The following is a 13,306-nucleotide window of genomic DNA, read 5'->3' as shown; positions in this document are numbered from 1 at the left end:
TTTACAGCTTTAACAGACACCATGACCAAGGCTACTCTTATAAGGGCAGTATTTAATTGGGACTGGCTTACAGGTTCAGAGGTGCAGTCCATCATTGTCAAGACAGGAGCAGGGCAACATCCAGGCAAGCACGGTGCATGAGGAGCTGAGAGTTCTACATCTTCACCTGAAGTGAAGGCTGCTAGCAGAATACTGGCTTTCAGGCAGCAATGATGAGGGTCTTAAAGCCCACACCCATGGTGACACACCTACTCCAACAGGTTATACCTTCAAATAGTGCCACTCCCTGGCGGTGCACACACACGCCATCACACCTGTGCTGTTGCCACCCAAGAACTCATGCATCGAATAGGGAGGAGCAGTTGGAGAAGAGAGAATAGCAGTTAGATTTGCTCAAAACACATTGTATTTGTACGTGAAATTCTCATACAATGAAAGAAAGGAACATGAATCTTTTCTAGATCCTTTATTTCCCCTTTTCTTATTATTGTGTTTTACTTAAAAAATTATTTTATTTTCATGTATGTGTATTTGTGTGCTTGCATACATGTGCACACATGTGTACAAGCACACATGAGGGCAGTGCCCGTGGAAGGCAGAAGAGAGTATTGGATTCCCAAGAAGCTGGAGATATTAGAGGTTGTGATCCATCTCATGTGGTTTTTTGTGACCAAAATTTAGTCTTAGAGTGTGCACTCTCTTCTGTATAGCCCTAGAGGAAAGGTTATCTTTTGTTTTGACATGTGTTTATTTAAACCCAGAAAATACTTAACAAAATAACAAAACTCCCAAGTAAAGATAATATAACATCAATCATCAAAAAACTCTTTACTTATATGTGTTTATATTTAAGTGTTCGTTCTGATACTTGTCAAACCTAAATATCATAAATTTTTTACAAATATACCTGTTGTCTGAGACCTAAGTAATTTGTATTATTTTGCTGCCATGTTTACTTCAAGTATTTTCTTATATGCTTTAATTAAATGTAATCAATATGTTTTGATATCAGAGAAATGTAAAACAATCAATTTTCAGAGAAAGATATGAAATTTTAAAAGAATTTTAAAAATACTGATTTTAGCATTAAAAACTCCAAGATTTCACAAATTTATTTTTGTATTGCCTTGACAGTTTTTAGAATAATAATAGAAATATTTTAATTTTAAAGTACTAGAAATTATTTTAAATGTTTTCTTCTTTTACGTATTGCTTACAATATTGTAAATTCAAGTAAGATTTATAGTTAAAAATGAAAGCATGTATTTCCAATATATTAGATCTTCACCTAAAAAGAATTGAGAACCTTTTAGAAAGTAGAATTTTATATTATAGTCCTCATTAATGCTTTTCTTTCCTGGACTCTCTTTAAATTCTTAAGTGAAAGAGGCTAAGCTACCACACTGTTGATCAACAAAACCCTGATTTATTCCAGAAACCATAGGAACGGGGACTGCTTGCTAAGGCTTTCTGTATTTCTAAATGTAAATTTTCCAGTAGAGTAAGCACTTTGTTTGAACTGCATCAGCTGTCAGAATGCCTGGGGCACTGATGTTAGGCATTCGTTAGTGATTAGGATATATCTCAGATGCATCTACCACTTTAATTGATTAGCTTTTGGTATGACATTAAAAAAGTGTAAAGTCCATAATATTTGTTCTGGAATTATTCAACATTTTAAAATAAAATATTTATGAAAAGCCCCAATAATATTGTGTTTTTATATATTTGTTTAGTACATATAGACAATATATATCTCTATAGCAGTATATGACTATATACTCACATTTTGCATACATTCTTAAAAACACATATTCCTTGGTTTTAGACTCAGTTCTGATATTATTTGTTTAGGTGAAATTAATAATGTTTGGAAATAATATCTCTTCTCAAATACAACTTTAATTTATTATCTTAGAGCAAAATGGGTTTAAATATTATTTGACTCAATTATTATTTAATCCTTTTAAAATCCAAAAGTTTTACCTTATGTGAGAACATGCTTGATGTGGTTAAACTATAATATATTAGACTCTGTTCTAAAGAAGAATTTTTCTCTTTCTCACAAAGTGTTATTCTTCAAAAATAATAAGAAATTGGAGTGCCTTGTTCTTGCCGACTTTCAGTCAGATGATATATAGGTAGATTTATACATTGATGGAGTGTGTATGCACACATCAAAATACACGCTTATACATAAAGACAACTTTATAAAGTGTTTGTACCATTTTAATGTTGCATATCAACCTTATCAAGATTATCATAAGTAGAGAGTAAAACAAACATTGAAAATGATATGTGAAAATTCTCTTAGAGTTGATAGTGATTTGCATGTGGTATTACAAATTTAGGACACTAAAAATCTTCGAAGAATAGATAATAAGTAGAGCATATGTCTCTTAAAATGATATTACATAGTGTTATTTTGTATATGTTATTTTAGATGATATAAGTGCAGGTTTTGGTCAGGAAGTGATCACTTTAACTAGATCTATACTGTGAAATCCTGATCTATGCTAACAGTGTTATCTTCAAATATGAGGGAGAAATTTTGAAATATATGACATATGCATGTGTATTCTGCTTAGAGCACTACAAAATTGATTTTAGTAGTTCTAAGTTTAATGGTTCTAAACTCTATTTAATAGGTTCTAAGTTATGAATGGAATTAGGCTTGTTTCCTTCATTAGTCTTCTCCAAGACAATTGAAGCATGTATGGTAAAGTAAAAGCATTTTTGTTATACTAGTGAGTCAGAAGAGTGGTTATTTGATCAAAGAAGATACTCTTCCCATTGATCACTCTCTAAAGACCAATAACAAGAGAAGGTGGGTGTTTACCTGCACATTGGAACCAGGTCTATTCCACCTGTATCACTGGCTAGTCATTGTACTGGCTGGTTATGTGTGTCAACTTGACACAAGCTAGAGCCATCAAGAGAGGAATGGCTCTCAGTTGAAGAAATGCTTCCATGAGATCTGGCAATAAGGCATATTCTCAATTAGTGACCAATGGGGAAGGATGTAGCCTGTTCAACCCTATGCTGGTTGTCCTGCATTCTATAAGAAAGCAGGCTGAGAAGTCCATTAGAACCAATCTAGCAAGCAGCACCACTCAATGGCCTCTGCATCAGCTCCTGTCACTGGCATCCTCTCCTATGCGAGTTTCTGTCCTGACCTCCTTCATTGATGAACAGCAATTTGGAAGCATAAAGCAACCAAACAAGCAAACCAAAAACAAAAACAAAACAAAACAAAACAAAACTTTTCTTTCATGCCCAACCTGCTTTTGGGTCATGTTGTTTCTATTGCCACAATAGAAACCCTAACTAAGACAGTTAAATCTTCTGATCATCAAGTTTCTTATCTTTCTTACAAGGATAAAGCTAACATTAACTCATCAGGACTAATCAAAGTTGTGTAAGTTCAAGATACTAAATATGCTAACAATCCTAAACATGGAAAAGCCTATTCCCGCAGTAGTAATGTGGCTATTGAAATATTTAATAGAGGTGGAAAAGTAACCAGAATGTTCTATGCACATGTGCAAAGCTGTCAAGTGTTTTTTTGTTATTTTTGTTTGTAATAAATAAACAAAAACATCACGAAGGAAAGTTCAACATGCATTAATACCCTGCCTCAGGCTGAAATTTCATTCTCAAACTGCTTCAGTGGTCTTGGTACCAGAGAGCTAGCAATCATTAACTTTATGCCTTTTGTGTTCATGCTCTCAATACACAACTTTCCAAAACTATTCTTTCAAGCACTGGAGGCCTGGAATGTTGAATTTTTTATTTATCCCATAGGCAGTGTCTGATGCTAAGTGACTTAGTCTTGTCTGGTTCTGAGAGTGTTGGGGAAGAGACTTGTTACTAAACCTCATCAATATTCAACAGATATTTAATGGAGAGCTCTCTTTGTACCAGATTGATATTTCTTTTATTCTGGATACAAGTTTAATAACAGCACAACCACCAGGAAGCTATTCTGCATTATCATTAGACTATTTCAAATACAGTAATCAACATGAAATATAACCAAAAATGAAAGTTTAATGGAAGACATTGTGTTTTATTTTTTACTGGTGTGGATAGCATTAATTCAAACTCAGTACAATGTCCCATTGGAAAATGCTTAGGGGCTTAGGGTAGAGATAACTGGCCATTTTGTTTAAAGCACTGTATGTAGCACATATGCAATCCATTAAAATAAAAAGTAATAATTGTTGTACATGTAGCTCAGTGGTAGAATGTTTTATTATCACAAACAAGACTCTGGGGGCTTATCCCCAGAACTTAAAAAGTAAAAAGAAAAAATATTTTTCTCTTTTAAGGTAACTGAACTGCACAACATCAAAAATATAACCAGGCTGCCTCGAGAGACAAAGAAGCATGCAGTGGCAATTATCTTTCATGACGAAACGTCAAAGACATTTGCTTGTGAGTCAGGTAAGCAATTTCAGACCCATCTACAGCTTGAGGAAATTGAGTTGCTTCAGAGACAATGACTCACACAGATGAAGGCAAAGGAAGTCTGAATAGGATGGCATATTGTAATGAGAATGTGTGGTAGAAAGCTTTATAAGAAGCTCAACATACTGATATGCTGTAAAAACAAATGTTTTGGATTTCTGCTATCTTGTCTTTGTCTGAAGCTTTGTTCCCAGGTGGTCTGAGGCTCCTGGGTCTTTGGTTTGAGCTTTGAGAATTTAGTAGACAATACCCGGGAGATGTTCAGGATCAGCTTGTGACTTGTATTTTGTGTTTGGCAAAGTATAGCTGTGAAGCGTCTTCTGGTGTAGTAGTATTGCTGACATGTGAAAGCTCACCCAAGACACTTTAGAACATAACTTTGAGTAATGTGTTGCTTTCATGGAATCCCAATACTACTATAAGTCAATATATTTTAGATTGAATTTTAGCATCTAAGTTCATAAAACACTTTGACATTATGGAGACACAGGCAGTTTGTCGTTTGAACCTGCAGTATTTTTCATGGAGCAGTCCCTGTGCTGTGTAACATATTAGTTGGCCTATTGCCTTTTAAAGATTCAGCTCAATGAAATGGGAGGCTTATAGAAAGGATACAGGCAAAATGTCCAAAGCCTGGAGAGATGTGAACTTAAAACAAGAATGAGGATTTTAGGGAAGATTTGGTATCATTTTCAGGGAAAATGTGGCTAAAGGTTTACACATTTAATTAATACAAGGAGATGTACTAATACTGATAATGTCAATAGAAATGATTCATAACTCCTTATCAAATTTTATAGGAGCTTTATTGCACTGCACTGGAATTTGTCAAATAGTTAATTTATTGGACACCTTTATTTTCAGCCCTTCAGTAGTCTCTAAAAAGCAACAAAAATGATTTTCCTAATTTTAATGTTTCGTTGCCTGGTGTTTACAACTTTACAATAATCAGAATTGGAGATGTATAAATAACTGTAGAGTCAATTTTCAAAAAATGGTGTTACTTACGATGATTAAAAAAAACTTATTTGGAATTTTTGGAGAAACATTAGCCCAAAGTATGTTCCTTTAATTTCCCAATGAATTCAATATACTATCTTTTTGACGCTGAGGCTTATTATTAGTCTTATAGAAGAAATACTTCGAGTCACTTTACATATTTAGTCATATGGCTTTTGTAATTTAATTAGCTATAAACCACACTCCAGTTTCCTATCATTGTTTTTTCAAGGTAGGGCTCAAAATTATGAGAAAGCATGCAACATTGCTCATTTTCACATTTCAATTTTCTGGAATGATTGTGAGTACACATTCCCTGGTGTTTATATGTTAATATGCGAGTGTTCAATATTTACATTTATGCATATAGTGTGTGTCCTGTACTTCCAAATTGCCACATTATCTAGAAGGTGCAATGTTTGCTCCAGGAGGAAAGAGAGGAGATAAACAAAAGGTCACCAAAGGTCATAGATGAAAATGGAAAAAAAAATTGGAAATGTTATTGAGGGTCTCTACCCAACAATGTAAATGGGAAAGAACAGTTGTTGTGAATAGAGACTTTCACCAGTAAAACTTGAAAAAAAGACTCTTGCTGCTTAATGTCATTCTTTCTCGTAATCCATGATCACCTCCCCTATCTGATAAAGGATATATGCCAGAGGGACAGAGGAAAAGTAAATATTTCTTTGTATTCTGGTTCTTAAGAGGCATTTTGGTGACTTTGTATTAAGTCAATACTACACATGCATTCTGTATTTGCATCATGCCATATGCCTAGACTGATAACATCCAACTTCTTCATGTCTCAATACTGGTACAGTGATTCAGAAACATTCATGTTCATAACCCAGACTCAGCACATGTGTGCTTCTGTGCTTCTTCTTGTATTGACCTTGAAATGAGTATTTTAGTTGAACTCTAGGAATCAGCGCAGCAATGTGTCCTAGAGGAATGTGACAGCACACAGGCAGCATCCATGTCCTCTAGTCTGAGCATCACATCAATACATGAGGATCAGTACCAACAGAGCACAGTTCTCAGTAAACTGTGCACTTAAACAATTTCCAGGAGAGACAGAAAACAACAGAATTTCAAATAAATGCCCAAATATACTAAGAATCTAGAACTTGGTTTCTAAAAAGGGTTAACTGGGATTCACAGAGAACTTACTGATTCTAGGATGAAAGGCAGGTACTAGTCAAGGTTAACTCAGAGCATCTTATAAAGCTGAAACTACAGAAATTAATTAATTAACTAATCGAACAAACTCTTAAAGGAGTACCAGTCAGGAAAATCCACAGAATTTGAGCAACAATTATAGAGTGGGATTATAAATTGTTATAAATATCTGGAGACCATGTTGACATAAATAAAAGTTTAAACGAATAAGTGGGCAGAGATAGAAAAATGTTCCTTGCAGAAGAATCTTTAATTAGAAAGTGACATGCAATTCATCACTTTTCAAGTGTGATATATTCATTGCGACTTTATTCCAAAGGGAAGTAGGTGAAAAAAAAAAGCTTGCTATAAAAGGAGATTGATATTCTAACTTAGCTGACTAATCTAGTATACATCATAATGATAAGCCCTTTGTTATAATGTGGAAAAATATATCATGCCTCATGGTTTTTATCTAAGCAAAGTGTATGCCAAATGGAATCATAAGGGGAAAAAGCATATGAACTCAAATGTTACAACATATCTCGTTAGACTTTTTCCCACTTTTAAGACCTGCTTCATGGAACTGCTACTGACACAGTTAACGTATTTTGGCCCTTACAGCCTAGGCATCACGTTCACACCAAAAACATTCTGAGTCAGAACTGCCACATGAAGGGCTCATAAAATCACAGTAAAAACCTCATGTATGTTATTTAAACTAAATAATTTTAATCATTTTAAGATAATCAAAGAATATTCATAGTTTTTAATCTCACCATTATTAATTATAAAAATGTTTGATCAAAATGCTACTAATAAAATTTCTATGATTTCCAACAGCACAAGGCAAAGCTCTATTCAGTCCTTGTATACACAATCCATTCTGAAAAATACTGATGCTTAACATATGTAGATTTACAGACTCAGTAGCAATCCAGGCCTGAAATTTTAATAGTTTATGATAGTTTTATGGTTCATATAATATTATTGAGAAATGAAGGGCTCTCTAAAACAATGTGGTCTAATTTAAGAAAACGGTTTCCTATGCTTGTAAAGACAGATCCAAAATATTTAAATTTATAGAAATTTGAACTAATTTAAATTATGACTTATTTAAAAGTATCATTTGTTTTTAAAATTCTTTTAATGTGAGAATGAAGCAGCTTGCTAGCAGTTAGTCATTTAAGGAGTATAAGAAATAATGTCTTAATGTTTTAACTTTTGACTGTCAAAAGGCATTTAGGAAAGGCTATGGTAAGCAAGTGAGATTTCTGGAAATGGCCCACTATTTTGCATGGCTGCTGTGGGTGCACTAGAGAGACAAAGTCCCGAGAGACTTCATCCTAGGATTGCTTCTCCATGGTGATGTCATTTTCCTGCCACTATTACATATCCTAAGGATTCCTGAGCATCTGGCCACACTATTGGGAAGAGCTGCAGAATGAATATGAGGATGCACTTTCATGTATTAGACAAATCGATTTTATAATTCCTGATAATGATTCTGTAGAACTCCCAAATTGACACAAGTAATTTCAAACCTCTTATAGAATAAAAGTAGTGAAAGGATCTCTGTAAGTCTTTATGTGTCACAGGTTAATTGTACTAGGAAAAGGAAACAGGCTTGGAACAAATTTACAATCAAGGAAAGTATTTCTTCTAGGTTTGTAATAAGGCCTAACCTAACTAAAGGTCATAAACTGGGAATGAATAATTTATTATAGGTGCAAAGAAAGAAAATAAATGGAGTAGTTCATTGATATAAGACTTCAATATAACAAGACACAAGGCAGATGATCTGTCTTCTGACAAAACCATGTTAATTGTAACAAAAACTATTCCTTTAAACATATAGATAACAAATGTTTAGTCAGGTACTATTCTTTTCTTTTATTGGATTTCTTTTATTTACATTTCAAATGTTATTTCCTTTCTGGGTTTCCTGTCTAAAAATTCCCTATCCTATACCCCTTTCCCCTGCTTCTATGAGGGTGTTCACTCACCCACCCCTTCCCACCTCCTTGCCCTGACATTCCCCTACACTGGGGCATCAAGCCTTGGCAGGACCAAGGGCTTCTCCTCCAATTGATGCCCAACAAGGCCATCCTCTGCTACATATGCAGCTGGAGTCATGGGTCTGCCCATGTGTAGTTGGATGGTGGTTTAGTCACTGGGAGCACTGGTTGGTTGGTATTGTTGTTCTTATGAAGTTGCAAACCCCTTCAGCAACTTCAATCCTTTCTTGTCACATACTATTCTTAATAGAAGAACATCTAAACAATTCTGCTATAACTTAAGTTGTATTGACCTATGACCTATTAGCTTAAATTTACAATGAACTTATGTAAAGGTGCATGTAAAACCACGTGATCAATTATCCTGAAAAGGTATAAATACTAAGAAAAATAAAGTGGTAGTGTAGTACTTTTCTGCTTCATCCATTATGTGTGCCTGGTGTTTTTTGTTTGTTTGTTTGTTTGTTTGTTTTTTCTTGTCTTTTCTTTTCACTTTGTCTCATGAAGAGTTAAGGAAGTCTGAGCCCCTCACCCTCACCTGACTATGGAGAGCCCTAGCCAAAGAGTAAAGATCCCAAGAAACCAAGTTTCTTTTCTTAATCCTCTGCTGCTATCAGCTGGAGTTAATTATCAGAAGCTATCAGCTTTGAGCCCCTAAATAGCAAAGAATATTTAAGTTGCCAGAAAGAATATTTAAGTTGCTTTTGGCCACCTCCAGTGCTACCCTTACTGTCTTCCTCAGCACATTAGTGCTGAGCTGGACCTTGGCAATTGACTTCAAGGATTTTGATGGTGAAAAAGAAGGGACTTGAAACCTGCAATAAGAAATTTACCTTTTTTGCAAATTATTTTACAATTAATTTTGAAAATTAAGCTATAGCACACCACAAATTGAAATACTCAAATTTAAAGAGTTGTGTTTTTTAACTGAATGTAACAAGTAGACATTGTACAGATTATTAAACACATGAATGAATTGCCAGTATAAAAAAATAAACTTTTTTTTTAAGATAAAAAAGAAGTATTCCTTTCTGGTATGAGCTGTACCTCTATCCACTCCCCAGAACAGGGAACTTCAAGAATTTCTTTATTATTTTATGATACTAATAATGGGAGATGATCTCTTAAAAATTTCTGAGTTTCAAAAATAAATTAAACACCAGATCAGTAGAAGGATACCTTAGTTATGGTTTCTATTGCTGTGATAAAAAGGCCATGAACAAAAGTATCTTGGGGAGAAAAGGGTTTATTTTATCTATAAATTTCAGGTCACACTCTATCACTAAGGCTAATTCCTGGCTATAATTAATGATACGAAAGTAGTTTTTCCATTTCTATAGGAAATTCTGGACAAGTGGAGACAGTCTGATAATACTTTTTTTATTGGATATTTTATTGATTTACATTTCAAATGTTATTCCCTTTTCAGGTTTCCCCTCCAGAACCTCCCTATCCTATTCTTCCTCTCCCTGCTTCTATAAGAGTCCTCCCCCACCCACCCACCAACTCCCACCTCCCAACCCTGGCATTCCTCTACACTGTGGCATCAAGCCTTTTAAGAACCAAGGGCCTCTCCTCCCACTGATATCCAACAAAGCCATCCTGTGCTGGAGGGGTGGGGCTGGAAAGGATGGGTGGGGCTGGAACTCCATCATAGAGGCAAATGGGAGGGAAAGGAAGGAGGTTGTGGCATGGGGTGGGGCTTGTAAAGGGGGAACTGGGAAGTGGCATACCATTTGAACTGTAAACAAATGGAATGATTAATAAAAAAAGTAGATTTCATTTTACATGCACTTAAACAAAATAAACATTACAAAGAGAATTGCTTACATGTATCTTTTTACAAAGAGAATGTTATTATTTTCTTAAGTAGTATGTTTTCTGCATAATTATTTTTGCTGATCAGTGTCATAGTTCTTTATCATATGGGTCTATTATTCCTTTTACCATGAGTACTTTTCAAAGATTCTATGTAGTTTTATAATTCTTATGATTCAAATATATTTTCTATCTGAAACCATCTATAAAAATCATCCTTGAATTCAGCACAAAAGGGTGCTAAGCATGTGCTTCAGCTAATTTAATTGCTATTTCTTAACATTTGTTAGGGATTCTTGACAAATAAAATTCATGTGTATTTAATCTGCACAACTTTATGCTTTAAATCATATATAAATTAAGTAATGGTCATAACTAACAAGATAATTAATATTCCTCTCACCTTCTAGATATAATTTTTGTTTTGTTGTAGTTGTTACAAAAATTCTTAAGATGGGCTATTTTAAAATAATGGCCAAGCATATTTTGGTTCTGATTTGTGGTCAAGAACCTGCAAATCTTAAAACATTATTTTTGGAGATATTGTAAATCTTTAGTTATAGACTAAAGTGTGTGTGTGTGTGTGTGTGTGTGTGTGTGTGTGTGTGTGTCTTTTGTGTTTTTCTTGGTTTTTATACTTAGTTGTTTTTATTGCTTGTTTGTTTTCTTTTTAATTTAGATTTCTTTTCTTTTTTAATATTGGATATTTTTTATTTACATTTCAAATGTTATCCCCTTTTCCAGTTTCCCATCCATAAACCGCCTATACCCCTCCCTGTTCTTCTATGAGGGTGTTCCAACACACCCACCCACTCCTGTCTCACTGCTTTAGTATCCCCCTATGACTCCTATGCTGGGACATAAAGCCTCCACATGACCAAGGGCCTTTCACAAGGCCATCCTCTGCTACATATGCAGCGGGAGCCATGGGTCCCTCCATGTGTACTTTTATGATTGGTGTTTAGTCCTTTGGAACTCATGGGGGTCTGGTTGGTTGATATTGTTCTTCCTATGGGTTGCAAACCACTTCAGCTCCTTCAGACCTTTCTCTAACTCCTCCATTGGGGACCCTGTGCACAGTGTTGGCTGCAAGCATCTGTCTCTGTATTTGTCAGGCTCTGGCAGAGCCTCTCAGGAGATATCCATATCAGGCTCCTGTCAGCATCTACTTCTTGGCAAGTGCAGTAGTGTCTGGGTATGGTGTCTGTATATGGAATGGGTCCCAAGGTGGGGCAGTCTCTTCAACCTTTGCTCCACATTTTGTCTCCCTATTTCCTCCCTTGAGTATTTTGTTACCCCTTCTAAGAAGGACTGAAGCATGAACACTATGGTCTTACTTCTTGAGCTTCAGAAAGTTTGTGAGTTGCATAGCAGGTATTCCAAGCTTTTTGCCTAATATCCACTTATCATTAGTGCATACCATGTGTATGTTTTGTGACTGGATTACCTCACTCAGGTTGATATTTTCTAGTTCCATTCATTTGCCTATGAATTTCATGAAGTCATTGTTTTTAATAGCTGGTTAGTACTGTATCCATTCCTCTGTTGAAGGACATGTGGGTTCTTTCCGGCTTCTGGCTATTATAAATAAGGCTGCTATGAACATAGTGGAGCATGTATCCTCGTGATATGTTGGAGCATCTTTTGGAATATGCCCAGGAGTGATATAGCTTTGTCCTCAGGTAATACTATGTTCAATTTTCTGAGGAACTGCCAGACTGATTTCCAGAGTAGTTGTACTAGCTTGCAATCCCACTGGCGATGGAGGAAAGAGAAGGTGTGGAGTTGGATAGATTGGCGAATAGGGAAGATCTGGAAGGAAATGGGGAAGGGAAAACATGATAAGAATATAATGTATGAAATAAATTATTTTCAATGAAACAAAAAAAAAGTTTAGGTAATGAGATATTTTGTGAAGTAATTAAGTATAACATGTACTTATAAAACAAATAAATGGTGAAGGTAGTTTTGTGTGGGAAGATTAGTATAAATTTATCAGTAGTATTTATTTTTTCATATTTTTATTTTCTTAGGAGAAATTCTTTTTGAACCATGTAAATTGTTCAGGTTTCAAAAGACTTAGAGTGAACTTCAGATTTAGGAAATGTTCCTTCCTACAAAGATTCTACAACTCAATGCTCTAGATTACAGACCATTTTATCTTTCTGATCATAGAACTGATTTAATGAAAATAAGACCATAAAACAATTAATATATTTTTGATTTTGATATTAAATGTTCAAGTACAGAATGATGTGAGTTTGCCATGTGTATTTCAAAGCAGCAGCTCCTATATATCCAAGACAAAGGAAGAAATCAGTTTTGTTGTTTTTAAGAAGCCAGATTAGGATGTGCTCTTAGAGATTGTGGTAGTTTGAATATGCTTGGCCCTGGAAGTGGCACTATTTGTAGGTGTGACTTTGTTGGGGTAAGTGTGGCCCTGTTGCCCTAACTAAGACAGACATTGAATCCTCATGCTATCTACAGAGTGACATGGTCTGTGACACAGGATTTCTCTATCTCCGAGGGTATCCGTCCTGCATTTTCATGACCCATTCATTACTTGGGGGATCCTGAAAGACATTTTTGTTTGTCTATTCTTCAATCTAAAAGGCAACTTTACCCAAGTAGGAACAACCTTGATTGTTTGTTGATTCCATTGTATAAGGATCACATTGCTGGTTTAAAACTATCTGCTTCTTAGCTATCTGCTAAGAGAATTGCAGAAAATTGTCAAAAGAACAGATTCACCTAACATGACCTGGAACACGTGGGGAAGTCGGGGAGTTAATTCTATAGTGAAAGTGTCATGTGTGCAGTCATGACAAAGTAATGAGACTGAA

The 13,306-nt window shown here is 35.1% G+C and overlaps 1 protein-coding gene across 1 annotated transcript in view; it reads left to right on the top strand.

Moving 5' to 3' along the window:
• Positions 1-13,306, top strand: part of Dok6 (docking protein 6) — a 335,875-nt gene that overhangs the window by 170,776 nt on the left and 151,793 nt on the right. Inside the window, exon 3 of the mRNA XM_032885739.1 lies at positions 4,332-4,446. Coding sequence (XP_032741630.1) covers positions 4,332-4,446 — 115 coding nt within the window. The remainder of the gene's footprint in view (positions 1-4,331; positions 4,447-13,306) is intronic.

This window comes from Rattus rattus, chromosome 15 (genome assembly GCF_011064425.1).
Source record: "Rattus rattus isolate New Zealand chromosome 15, Rrattus_CSIRO_v1, whole genome shotgun sequence".
Taxonomy (NCBI): domain Eukaryota; kingdom Metazoa; phylum Chordata; class Mammalia; order Rodentia; family Muridae; genus Rattus; species Rattus rattus.
This window is presented reverse-complemented; position numbering and strand designations above follow the sequence as displayed.